Source organism: Haliotis cracherodii, unplaced genomic scaffold (assembly GCF_022045235.1).
Source record: "Haliotis cracherodii isolate W230 unplaced genomic scaffold, xgHalCrac1.p SCAF_6, whole genome shotgun sequence".
In the NCBI taxonomy this organism is placed as follows: Eukaryota; Metazoa; Mollusca; class Gastropoda; order Lepetellida; family Haliotidae; genus Haliotis; species Haliotis cracherodii.
Genome location: NW_027266319.1, coordinates 47,410,214 through 47,423,889, shown reverse-complemented (window position 1 = coordinate 47,423,889; position 13,676 = coordinate 47,410,214). Strand labels below are relative to the sequence as shown.

Genomic DNA, 13,676 nt, shown 5'->3' with positions numbered 1-13,676 from the left:
TTTACAATTGTATGTATGTATGTATGTATGTATGTATGTATGTATGTATGTATGTATTGTGAATTTACGCTTCATAGTGTGCCTACCCTTGTATTGATTTTCAGAAAGTAATATTCACATTGAGGTTTGCCACTTCTCGCCTCTAGCTTCCAATCCAATGTTGGATTGGATGTGCAAGTCTAAATTAACCAATCATGCACGCTCACAAAAACTGGTTGACAGCAATATGCTGGGCAGAATGAGGCATCAGCAGGTTAATAATAGGAATAGGCTTCTTCTGTTTTGTTATGCTCACTAAAATATTATGAGAAGAACTACACATTAGTAATGACCAAGTATAGTTGAGTGAACCAAATATTCCTCCCTTAAAATGAGGCATTACATGTTTTGGGTAGCATTTAAGAATTGATGGATTACCTAAATTCATTGGTGGATTATCTGAAATCACTGGTGGATTATCAGCATTTCTTGTTTATGGGACTCAAGTTACCAACAGGTTGAGAGGAGGGGTATACTTGCATGGCAGGTAGTTACTCTGATGAGAGCACAACCTTACCTTGGGGTTTCGGATTTCACATCATGTGTTAATTGCCCAAGTTCATGAAGGCGGAACAAGTTATGGTGTGTGAGTGAGTGGCCTTCCTCTAGGTCTACCGGCCATGCTGAGTGGGGCCAGTTCTGTCAGCTGCTCTCCTCAGGGAAAACAACAGCACTGGACAGTAATCGGGCCAGTCCACTCTCCACCAGCTGTCACACAGGGGTGCAAGGCAGTTGTCTGGCTCACTGCCTCATTGTGGGAACCCGCAGTGATTTCAGTTTCTAGCATTGTCACGAGTCCTTGAGTTTGTCTGTACCAGTTATTGATTTGAACGTGTTCTGTATACCAGTGTCACCCTTGTCACTTGGTGTGTTGGTGACACATCTCCCTGCCTCCCTGATAAGCGACACTCTTTGGGAATGGACTGTGCCAGGGGTTGACCTACATAACCCTTCTATTACTTTGTAGAGATCTCATCGCAGTAGGAAGACAGAGCTAGTAGAGACTGTCTCACTATAACTCATTCCCGCATTGGTTGGATCGTTAACAGCTGTAGAAAAAAACATGTCATGGTATCACATTGATAGGTGTACCTGTGTTGTGTGTTGAGTGTTGGATAACTTGTTGTATCACATGCCCTGATATAATGGCTACTTCTCCTACTTCCGAGCTGTCTGTTCCACCATACTTTAGTCGAACATCATCACTTCGCAGATCCTCAAAAAAGAAACAAGGATTCGCTGCACGTAAGTAACAACGTAAAGATTTACATGAAATATGAGCATGAATATGCAAGTGGGATTATAGAATTTATTGTATAGAAAATGAGCAATGGTGTATGCCAAATTGTGTGGCTACAAGTTGCCTGGTGAGTTCCAGCAACAGGTTGTTGTTCCATCACCTTGTTTCTTAAGTCTCTCATCCAAGCTGGAACCCATGTTAGCCACTGTAACACCAGACACAGGAAGTAACAGTTCCACCACATGTGCTAGATGACCAGATTAGTCCTCCTTCAGGACATATTTATCTTGCTGTGTTGACGTAGTCTGTGTAACTCATTTAGAGAGCAAATCCTGACAGACACTGCATCAAGCAGACCTGCCTTTCACATTATATATGTTTTTGCTTGAAATAACTATGTTGGTGTTTCTGCCTGTTTGAACCAGGTGCAGATATCAGAAGCTTGGATGATAAACCTATCTTCCTCAACCTGTGTGCACGGTTTCCTGCTTGTGCCCTCTCAGGCCACAGTTATCTCATCCAGCTGAAATAAATTATGATTGATTATTTTCAAACCTCAGGAAAGTGTACACAACGTCTGTTTATCTTAACCAGGCGTTAAGTTTCCAGATTGACATGAGTAGATTAACCTTATGTGCTTTGGGTTAGTCTTTATACTATAGTTCTCAACTTTAGCGAAAGAAAATATTTTATCATTTGTCAAAGAATTAAATACATTAAATGCAGGCTTCCGAGGTGAGATGTTGAACTACCAAGTATGACAAAACTTGAGAGCCTACCATCTACATTTCTGGCTATGCTGTCCATATGACAGCACGTGATCTTCAGCCTTATTGACACAGAATATGAAGGATAATATTCCTGCACTTGACACAAATCAAAGGTCTGTTGGCCTTGTAATGTAATCGTCCCTTAGTGACTGTCAGTATCTTCACATCCGTAAATATATTCATTTTATGTGACGCAATAGCCTAGCAGTAACATTTTGCTTTTTGATGGAATGTCAGCCATGTCTGTTTTGGGAACTGGGAAAAGAATGTTGGACATTTGCTATTTCCTTCTGTATGTTGAGTTTCAAATTGTCCAGATATCATTTCTTTAGTCAAGACAAAGTTTGCAGTTTATGTTCCCAGTATCATGTTCCCAGTATCATGTTCCAATTTAATGTTAAAGGTGAAATCTTACATAGATAATTGTTCTCCATGATCAATTGATGACGCTCTCAGGGATTGTATTATGTGCATCCTACTGAAACTAACTTTCGGAAATAACAAACGTGAACCAGTGACCTTACCCTTGACCTTGACCTTCTCATTTCACACACACAACCACCACCACCCAGGTTAGTACTCACCATCAGGATAAACATTTAGAGGATAAAATATTCCAAAAAAGCGAGATAAATTTTCATCTAAAGTGTCATCGTGGTTTGAGTCAAGTCCCCTAAAATAAGTTTACCTATGTTGTGTGGCTGTCTGAAGTTAGTGGTAATGTTACTATGTGGTATAATTTCAATAGATTTATTTGGTTAATGATATGTACAGCTTAATGACCACATCTTTTCTCTGAAGACTATTAGTTTTAACATGGCAGAGGTCAGAAGTCCAGATTTCAAGACTGTTTCAGGGCTGATGTATGTCATGGCGTATGAGTTCCAGATGCTGACACTGGGAAAACCTGAAGCTTTTAAGCAATAAATTTCACCAGAAAGATCACACAGATCAAACACTGGAATTCGAAATATTTTGTTGTTTGCAAGTCCAACTGACAGGTTTCAGTTTTGGGTTTGCCAGGGGATATTAGAATATGTTCAAATGTTCATAATCTTTGTGAACTTCTGGAGCAGGAAATATGTGGCAGTGATTATGTTTTTCAACCCATAGTTTGGGATTAGTGTATAATGTGATTATTTAATTAACTTTTTGACTCTCTGTACCAGATCATGTTTCATGCTTGACAGCTTGAAAGCAGTATCAATCCTGCACATTTTGTCAAACCAGTTTCTGTCAAGTAATCACATTAAAGCATTCCTTAAACCTAGATTGTGACAGGTATTATTCCCATGTAAATGAAGGCTTACACCACACCTTGTACAGTGTAGATCTGGGCTATATTGTCCGCTTGCCACACTTAAGGAATGACACTATCATTCAGTCTTCCTTCTTGACTTCAGATCCAATTATTCCAGGGTTGCTTGCACAAAGTAATCTCTGTACTATGACAGTCGTAACTTCCAAATTCATACAACTGTCATAGCGCTAAGATCGTTAAGTGCAAGTGGACTGAGGTCAGTGTGACACAAATGATTGACAAGCTAAATATGTGGTCAGTATTTGTAGAACATGAACATTTTAGATTTGTATAATCCCTGAGACCTTCCGAACGTGAATGAACTTTCACTGTAATTTCAAGGATGTATTTTCAAATCTGAAAAAAATGTGTTCAGATTGTGAAAACCTAAAGATGTATTCAATTTCCCTGAAGCTACATATCAGTCATTCTACATTTGGTCTTGTGCCTCAATTGATGGCAGATTTGTATGAAAAAGTGTAAGCAATTTCAAATTTGATTTGTGAGTGAGTCACTCCTTGCAAGGTAAATATAGTATTGATGTGTGGGTGTGGAGACTCACCTGACACGTGACCTATTATATGTACTTGGTAACAGGTACTCGAGCGCTAGCAGCTTGACTTCTACGTGTGTATATGTTTCATGAAGGGATTATTAAGATGGAAGGAGATGGAAGATGTAGTGTGTATGATTGATTGTTTGCTTCCTGTGAAAGTGATGGATGATATTCAATGGTTAATAATGCCATTCTCTCTGACAATGCCTTTGTTGTGATGTACAACACTTGACAGAATTATAATATGTTCTATTTCATCTGTACGTATTCCCGTTTACAGGTAATTACCATTTTTTTCCAGTAAAATTAGGCTTGGACCGGTAGTTCATGTGACTGGCAGTCCCTGTGGACTGGCAAATAAAGTACCTTATACATGTATTTCTGTGATATTCATATAAGTATATTTTTGAACGAAGTTATCTTTTGTCGATTTTTAGTGCAAGGAAATGACATTTTGCTTTGCTTCAAGGTTAAAAATATATTTCTAGTGACTTCGTCTTGAAATATTAAAAAAAAGAAGAGAAAATTGTGACTGAACTTTGTGTGAATGATGTGTAGATCTAAGTTACTTCAAAGATGACATCATTGCATAGAACATGATGTTGAAAAATTAAATTAATTTTCATATGTTTTTTTGTTGTTGAAAGTTAGGGGGACTGGTAATGTTTAGAGTTACCAGTTCACCAGGACTGGCAGTTTCAAGAGCCAGTGGGAACACTGATCCGTGTGTGTGAACATAATTATACAGGAATAAGATTCACATGGAATTTTATTGCTACATGAATAATTGTGGATCTCAACCAAAACCCAACCAGTCTCACATCAGGTACCTTTCATTTAGCTTTATGATGGCAAGTTTCTGTGTGTAAATGGAACAAAACTCTATGAAGCTGTGTTCTGTATTCATTTATGATTAATCTGTCTGTCCCGACATTAAACTGATTAAAGTGTGACATGTGTATTGAATGTGAGTTCTCTCACCTGCAAGTGCCATGTAACTTCAACCCTAACCTGCTATAGTACTGTAACTGTACAAACAATAGACTTAATACTTGATTGTAAGGTGTGATGTCATTGATTTACCAAACACAAAGAATGTGGTCATGCATGGCTGACCAAGGGTGAAGTATGGGTTTCACAGCTGGTTGACTTGTCTATTGTCTGCCCCCACCCTGTCAATATTGCAACACATCAGATATGGGGGAAATTATGCAATGTTGCATCCTATCTTCACATGCTGGTGATGCAGTAGGTAGATACACAGATTTATACCCTGGGCAACAGCAGGATCTGGAGTCCTCATGCGCAGATAATGCCTTATATGCATCTTGTTTTTCAGTGCCCGGCTTATGCTTGTTGCCATTCTGAGAAGATTGCATACCACTGCACATCTCAACCACATTTTGTTTAGCCTTGGAAGTTATAAAAAAACCATATAATTTATTTCCTGAATGTGATTGCATCAACAATAAAAATGAGAAAGAAACAAGTAAATTCAGCTGATTATGTATTTGTTCAGCCAATGTTGGCTGTGGGTTTCTTTCACCTGGAGGATAAATGAAGAGTGTACTATATTGATTAGGTTGTAAGGTCAGATTATGTGCTGACAGAGGAGGTTAGTTTTGAGACTACATTATTGAAAACAAATCGTGAAGTTTATATATAAACTGTTCAAAATGAGGGTCAAGATGATATTATTAGATATTATTCCATTATTAGTGGATCAGTCTAACTTGTCGCCCCTGAATGAACCAAGCTAGTAAATTATTCTTATATGGTTGAAATCAGTAACAGGCCAGAAAATTATTCCACTCAAGACAATGTACATAGTATGTTGAGGTGAACAGAGTAGTCAGTGCATTGGTTTAGGTGCTGCTTTCCATCCACTATGTGGTCATGCTCAAAGCACACTCAATATGCAAAGCGCTAAGGTACAGCAAGTAGTTACATAATGTCATTATAGGTTGTGTTGTATGCTGGTTCAAATTGCACTGACAAATATGAAATGAATTTGGACTGCTAGTGTGAAGTCGTAGAGAGCCGAGAGGTGCAGACCACAGCCCAAGTGGTTGATGAGGATGTTTACTGTTTGTAAAAATATCCTTCAGAACGTTGCTGACAAACAGTGATCCTGGCAGCTGATGGTTACAGCAGGTTGGCAGTACCTTGTTCAAATGAAACAAAAATATAGAACAAACTGGATCAGGTTGTGTGTTAAAGGGAACTGTCTTTGATCAGGTGACCAAGCATTGTTTGGGGAGAGATGTATTGACGAATCTTTTTCCATGCTCAGCACAATACATTCCCAAACTCAACCTATATCGCACATGATACATTTTTTGTAGAAGTCACACATCTTATCAAGAAATTCGAAGGAATGCTTCAACTGTTGAACACAGATGATATATACTGTTCTTTGTGTTTGCAAAACCTATGAATAGTCAAAATGGCCATGAAATCTGTTAATGCTGAAAGCCAGCCAAAGTAAATAAGGCGTAACCAATATCGAAAAGTGTGAAGGTGTGTAGGCTGTTGGAGAACTTCTGACCTCTACCATGCCTCAGGGAGCCAAGTACTTTCTCCCTTTGTGGGTACACATCATGGTGCAGATAAGCATTGCTACTCTGTTACCTAGCGGGGAGTGGGGTGGGGAAGTAGTGCTCGTACCATCAGATGCTAATGTATGATGTTATTTATTTTGGTGTGAGGCTATGCTAGGTGGACATTATCTACACAGTCAGAGACTGACTTGCTGTTGGTGTAGGAGCAGATGGATGGACTCAGTACTTGGCCACAGAGTCAAGGGGACTTCAACAAGATGGAGTTCTTTTTAGAGGACCTTATGACATGTTGACTTGATACTTATTTCTTGTTAAGATTTGTTTAAAATCAGAAGAAACAAAGGCATAAATCTAATGTACCCAAGCTCAATTATGCAGTGGTGTTTACTATCATGTGTATTTGAACACAGTCTAGTCAAAAGGAAATTGATATGTGTGAATTTAATTTTGTATTTTATGTAGATAAAAATATCTAATAGATGTAAATGTAAACTAAAGGACCACCATTATATTTGAATGGGACTTCCGCCATGGTCTAGTGGTAGAGTGCCCACCCAGAGAGCAGAAGGTCCTGGTTTTGATCCCAAGCCGTGTCATACTAAAAGTCGCTAAAAGATGGTACTTGGTGTTACCCCTGCCTTGCTCTCGCCATTAAGGGGCTAAAACAAGGACTCAGGTCAGCTCTGAGACAGTATACTGTGTCTGAGTTGGGTATCCATGTTAATTGCGGCATCGTATCTCAGTGGACTAGCACGATAAACTTGGCATTAGTCCGAAATAGTACAAGCAGCCACACACACACATATGCATGCACGTCGCTAAATAAGTGCAATAATCTGGAACATGACGTCAGAACCCATTTCACCTCACCTCACCTAACCTTATATTTGTATGTATTGTCTTTGCAGTAACGATAGTCCAGTGGTCCACCATGATTCATTGTACATTCCAACATATACATACTTATGATCCCCTGTATGTCAGCAACACACCGTCCCCATAGGTTTTACCCAAGTCTGTGATCTGTCCACCAAAGGCTTTCCTCACAAACTATGCTGACACGCTTTCTAATAAATGAATATTGAAGTGCATAAGTCCCATGTCATTCTCTCATAATCCTCAATGATGACAGACTCTACAGGTACACTCCAATTTGTGTAGAAATGCTACACATGGTTGGATGTAATGAGCCCAGATATTGCCTCATTGTACAAGGTATGCGTAGCTCATGCTGTGTATAAACACACTATGGACTTTCAAGGTTGACTGTGTCCATTTATGGCTTGTTGTGGTCATTACAAGGGACAAGAAGGTTTCCATGATGCCAGAAGGGCACTAGCACCATCAACATGGTGGCTTGTTGTCCACACCATTGGGGCTAATTTTAAACTATTCTTAACGTAAAGAGCTGTCATTCATATATTGTGACAGCACTAAATTGTTATTTTCCTGTGTCTTACCCTGGTAGGAGTGTTCATGAACAGCCAGCTAAGATCGGATCAGCCCCAGACTAATGCTATGTCAGAGGAATAGGGATGATCTGCTTGTCTGGTGTTTTCTTTCTCTATGATGTCTGAGGTCCTGATTCCAACACAGACACATTAATAAGGTTAATCTATTATTTCTGTCCGCTGACTGCTTTTGTTGCTGACCATACACAAACACAATCGGATATTGCACAGCTCAAATCTTTATCATTCATTCATTTATTAATGTTCCTCATATGAGAGAAACAGGATCTTGCTGGAATAGTGTACTATATATTGATGACTGTTGTGTCTGATGGCATGGACTTCCTGTCTGGCATTGATGACTGTTGTGTCTGATGGCATGGATTTCCTGTCTGGCATTGATGATTGTTATGTCTGATGGTATGGACTTCCTGTCTGGCATTGATGACTGTTGTGTCTGATGGCATGGACTTTCTGTCTGGCATTGATGACTGTTGTGTCTGATGACATAGATTTTCTGTCTGGCATTGATGACTGTTATGTCTGATGGTATGGACGTCCTGTCTGGCATTGATGATTGTTATGTCTGATGGCATGGACGTCCTGTCTGGCATTGATGATTGTTATGTCTGATGGCATGGACGTCCTGTCTGGCATTGATGATTGTTATGTCTGATGGCATGGACGTCCTGTCTGGCATTGATGATTGTTATGTCTGATGGCATGGACGTCCTGTCTGGCATTGATGATTGTTATGTCTGATGGCATGGACTTCCTATATGACAAGATGGTATGTGAATGATGAAACATTGAGCTGTCTGCCAATGTGTTACTAAAGAACCCTCATAGGCAGATGGAATACTTTACTTTTTGATTTGCTACTGTCTGTTATATTTAGAGCTGGTAAATAAATTGATAAGCAGACTGATGTACAACTGACCTGAATATTGACATCTCAGATCTGGTTACATGTTTTTGTGAAACAGTGAGCAGATTCTTACACTTCAGCAGAAAAGAGCAATGTGTAAGTTGTTATTTGGACTGGACATCTATTTATCACCATTCTGGTGGTCCTTAAAAGGTATTGAGGCTGATTGCCTCCACTTCCTCTGTTCTAGGACAATGGTGATTAAACATCACATGTGAAAGAATCCTGAGAATTTAGCAAATGATTTTGATGTCATAGAGCTGAAACCTGCACTTTGAAGCTGCAGCAGCACTCGGGCTTGTTGTCTTCCCTGTCACATGCAGCATTCTTTCATGCTGCAGTTGGGACAAATTAGATTACAATTCCAACCATGTACACCTTTGGTGAAGTCGAGTAATGAAGACAAAAGTAATGTAAATGATTCTGTTGAGTGTAAGGATTTGTTTGTGGGCTTTGTGTGTGCAGCAGATCAGTGTTTAATATAATTTTATAAGTAGTTGGAGGTTTGGTCACACCAAGTTGTGTTGGGTACAGTGAGACAGTCAGATCTGTGCTGTACAAGTAGTTGGAGGTTTGGTCACAACAAGTTGTGTTGGGTACAGTGAAACAGTCAGATCTGTTGCTGTACAAGTAGTTGGAGGTTTGGTCACAACAAGTTGTGTTGAGTACAGTCAGACAGTCAGATCTGTGCTGTACAAGTAGTTGGTGGTATAGTCAAGAGACAGGATACAGTCAGATCTGTGCTGTACAAGTAGTTGAAGGTATAGATCTATGCTGAGCAGAGGTTTCACAATACATATCCTGATGGGTGCAATACGATTTCAATTTTGTATCTTCATACAACACTTTCTTTTTCATAAGTTAATATTCTTTCTTTGTAAATCACAACCCTGAATGATTTGTTAAATTTCAGGAATGGAATATTGCAAGGCAAAAAAATACAGACTAGAGGGCACTGTGAATGTTATGCTTTTTATAGCCAACCGAGATAAATCTGCATAAGCTCATATGTTGAAAAGTTTTTGATATTATTCACTTGTTGGTTTTACACCAACATAAATTGTGATGTAATGTATCGTGTGTATTGCACTACTAGGGTTGTAAATGGATGTATTGTGTCATGGCTCGTAGCTGGATACAATACTGTATCGTCATACTGTTACATCATTCTTGCTGTGCAAGCAGTTGGATGTTTAGTAAGAGACAGTCATTGTTGGTACAGTCAGACAGTCACATCTGTGCTTTACGTGTCATACTCACAGCAAGTTGTGTGTATAATAAAACAGTTTGATCTGCATTGGAGGTACAGTCGGAGACAGTCAACATGGCTACAGTTAGGATGGCATTTTTTTGTTCTTTGTGTCATATTATGAGAATCAATACTTGCCCCCTATTCTCTGTGCAGAGTTACCCCATCCTTCATCTGTTCCTGGTTCATGGTCTGCTCCTACATTTCACTTGATGCCTTGGCTCTGTGAACAGGATTGTTTTACAAAATGCTCATGTAGTGATGATTAATTCCTTGCAACTGAAAATTGTGATTTGATTACAAGCAACACAAAGTATTTGGTACATCATCAGTTTGACTAACCCCAAGTCTCTGTAAATATATAATTTTGATAGAAACAAACAATTCCATGTAATTAAAAAGGAGTCCTAGTGAGATGGTAGATTAAGAACTTGTGGAAAATCTAGACCTCTTCTGTAGTATTACAGTAGGGGTTTGGCGGAAGGGAAAATGATATGGTTCAGGGACTGTTAAAGAAACATCAGTCCGCAGTTACAATAATGGCAGTTATGTAGCAGCATGTAGATGGAGTTGCATACAACAACATGTCTTGTTCCTAGTGTCTGGTATGGAGTTCCAGTTTTCCAGAATGTCCATGTAGAATTACCATGACTTGACACACTTATTGCATTATGTTTATATTTCATGCATATTTTCATGGGAAATAAATATTTGTCAACTATTAAAGTTCAATGAAAATATTAATTTTATTGTTCAACATAATCTCCCTCCTTTTCAGTTCACTTCTCATATAGCGATAGTGAAGCTTTTCAATTTCGGTCAGGAAGAAGTTTTCTGAAACCACTCTTGGAACCCCATTCATGGCAGCTTTGAGGTCATCATCGTCATCAGAACACTTTGTGGAAAGCACTATTTCAGTTTAGGATACTGGTGCCAGGTCTGGCGAATATGGAGGGTGAGGAAGCTCTTCCAATCCACATTGTCGCAAAGCAGCCTTTGCAAGTCGAGAGATGTGAGAAGTGGCATTGTCATGAAGTAGTAGAACTCCAGCAGTCAGTGTTCCTCCCCGCTTTTCTTTGATAAAATCTATCAGGCGATGAAGCAAATCGTCTTTTGACTTTCTAAGTAATCAACAAGGATCACACCTTTTGCATCCCCGAATACAGTGGCCATTACTTTCTTCACTGATCTTGAAGATTTATATTTCTTTGGTGCCGGAGAAGTGGAATGGTGCAATTGCATGGATTGACGTTTTGACTCTGGAACATAGTGGTAGACCAATTTTCCATCACCCGTTACTAGTCACTTTTTTTGATTTGACGAAATCCTCCTCAATTAGCTCTAAATATTCTCTGGCAGTGTCAGTTCTTTCTTTCATTAAGATCAGATTTAGAAACTTTGGCACCCAACAAGCATATATCTCATTCATCTGTAATTGTTCATGAATAATAGTTTCAATGGATCCATGGCTCAGACCTGTGTCTTCCTCAAGTTCAGCAATGGTAATACGTCTCTCTGACACTATAAGTTTTTCTTTCTATCTCCTTGATTGAATCTTCATTGATGGAGGTTGAGGGACGTCCAGACCTTGGGTCATCATCAAGGCTTGTTCCTTGGGGAGTACATTTCTCTAAAGTCAAGAACTTGATGACTGCTCGGTACTCAGTCCATTTGGACACCTTTATATTCAACAAGCTGTCACTAATATACAAACGGCCTCAACAGACCAAATATACTTGCAGTGAACTACTCAAACAATGCACTACATTGACTAATTCACTTTGTTATGGCCCATAGTTGATAGTTACTCAGGCTTAGAACTTTTTGACAAGCCCTTGCTATAGGATTAATATGACATATGACACATGACAGACATTTTCTTATTCTGTTCAATCAAAATAGAAAAATAAAGAATATTTAGAATCAATGTAAAAGGAAATAATTGGCCTCTAAAGTAGAAAATTGGAACCCTTGCTTGTGTAGTTTTATCCATCAGATTATGGTGGCCTCTTTTTTCTTTTACTTCAATTGATTTGTTGTGAGGTATGTGTAACAGAATTCTTGCTGGATGACTACTAAGTCTTGGCCATGCTACTGTTGGGACATTGTGGGATTAGGATCAGTACAATGATGCTGCTTCCTTCACTCCTGTTAGCTTTCGCTCTACTTGCAGTTGGTAGCATTGATGGATTATACTCAATAGCCTGGCCAATCAAAAGTGCCTCAAGTTCTGCAGTAACATGGGCAAAAAAACTTGGAGAAAATGCCACAAAATCCTTGGGGGAAATGATGCTGCACATGTTTGTAGAAGCTTGTTATTTCCAAGCTGGATGTGTCTTGTGTGCCGGCGCTCCCGGGGGAGAACTTGATGACAAACATCTTGAAGATCTCAATTCATAGCGACACATATTGAAATGGGAATTGATGAATGTTTGATCAAGAAGAATTTGTTCCTCATGTGTTCACTGACAATGTTCTGCTTTATCTGCGTTCATACACTGAGAGGTTAAAATGTATGAGGTCATCAGGCTTCCTCAGCAACCAGGACCATCGCAAGGATATAAATCAATATTTTATCAGATTGTGTCTCATTCAGTTTAATGCATCATGATTTGCAGCACCTTCGTTAAGAAATCCTGCATCTAGTTGGAGTTTCCTATCAGACCCAGGTTAAACTGTCAGTGAAGTGCTACTACCCAAGAAGCCTTAATATAGTCTTTTGCCATTAAGGTTTTTGAAGCCAAGATTTGTGTGTAGGGCGAACCATTATGATTAAGTTGGTGTAACATTGATGGCGTTGGACAGGGTGTTTGCATATTAGAGCATGACAGGAAGTGTCAATTGCGAGTTGCTCTTGATCTCCGGGGAAAATCTGATGAAAAATCAATACTTTATGGGGCCAGGATGGAACACTTGTTGATGAACCTGACAAAACAATTCAGCAAAATACAGTCTGCTGAAAGTGAATTATAGCACTTGTAAAACCTGTTTGAACATCCTGCTGAGAAGGTGTGTCTTTCACTGACATAACAACTTCTGTCTATTTTGTATTTTTGTCAATTTGAATAAATTTGAAAAAAATATATTCAGAGCCATGATTCAAAATTTAATTCAATCCAACGCTCTTGAGTTTCAAAAAGATAGTCAGAAATTCATTAGTTTGAAACCTTCTCAAAAAAGGTAGATACCGGTATGTTGAACAATGATTTTCAAAAGCCTTCCTCCGATTGAATATAATTTAATTTTAACGGGAATTTCTTTGTTGCACAGCACTGAAATATGATGTCTCTGTTGAAAGGGATACTTCAGATTTCCTCTCAGAAAAATAAATATTACATGATATTTCTTTCTTTTTTAAATTCCACAGATAACATGCTGCTTAGTTCCTGAGTGATGAAATATTTGACATCAATTTTCAAAGAAGACTTCAGTCTTGTGTATTTATGGCATGGAATTTTGAAATTTAAGAGACTTCAGTAAAATTACTCTTGACACATGTTCTTGAAGAATTTTAACACACATTGTGCAGACATATTGAGTTGATGACCTTGACCTTCATTATTATCTCCTGATCTGCCACCT

General features: G+C 38.8%; 1 protein-coding gene across 4 annotated transcripts in view; it reads left to right on the top strand.

Moving 5' to 3' along the window:
- LOC139444928 (SLIT-ROBO Rho GTPase-activating protein 1-like) overlaps positions 1-13,676 on the top strand; it is a 180,515-nt gene that overhangs the window by 75,246 nt on the left and 91,593 nt on the right. For 2 of the 4 annotated variants that reach the window (XM_071225948.1, XM_071225946.1), the window contains exon 1: positions 882-1,284. The exons of the other annotated variants lie outside the window; for them this stretch is intronic. In XM_071225948.1, coding sequence (XP_071082049.1) covers positions 1,185-1,284 — 100 coding nt within the window. In that variant the 5' untranslated portion in view covers positions 882-1,184. Of the gene's footprint in view, positions 1-881; positions 1,285-13,676 lie in introns of those variants that run through there. 4 annotated transcript variants of the gene reach the window in all.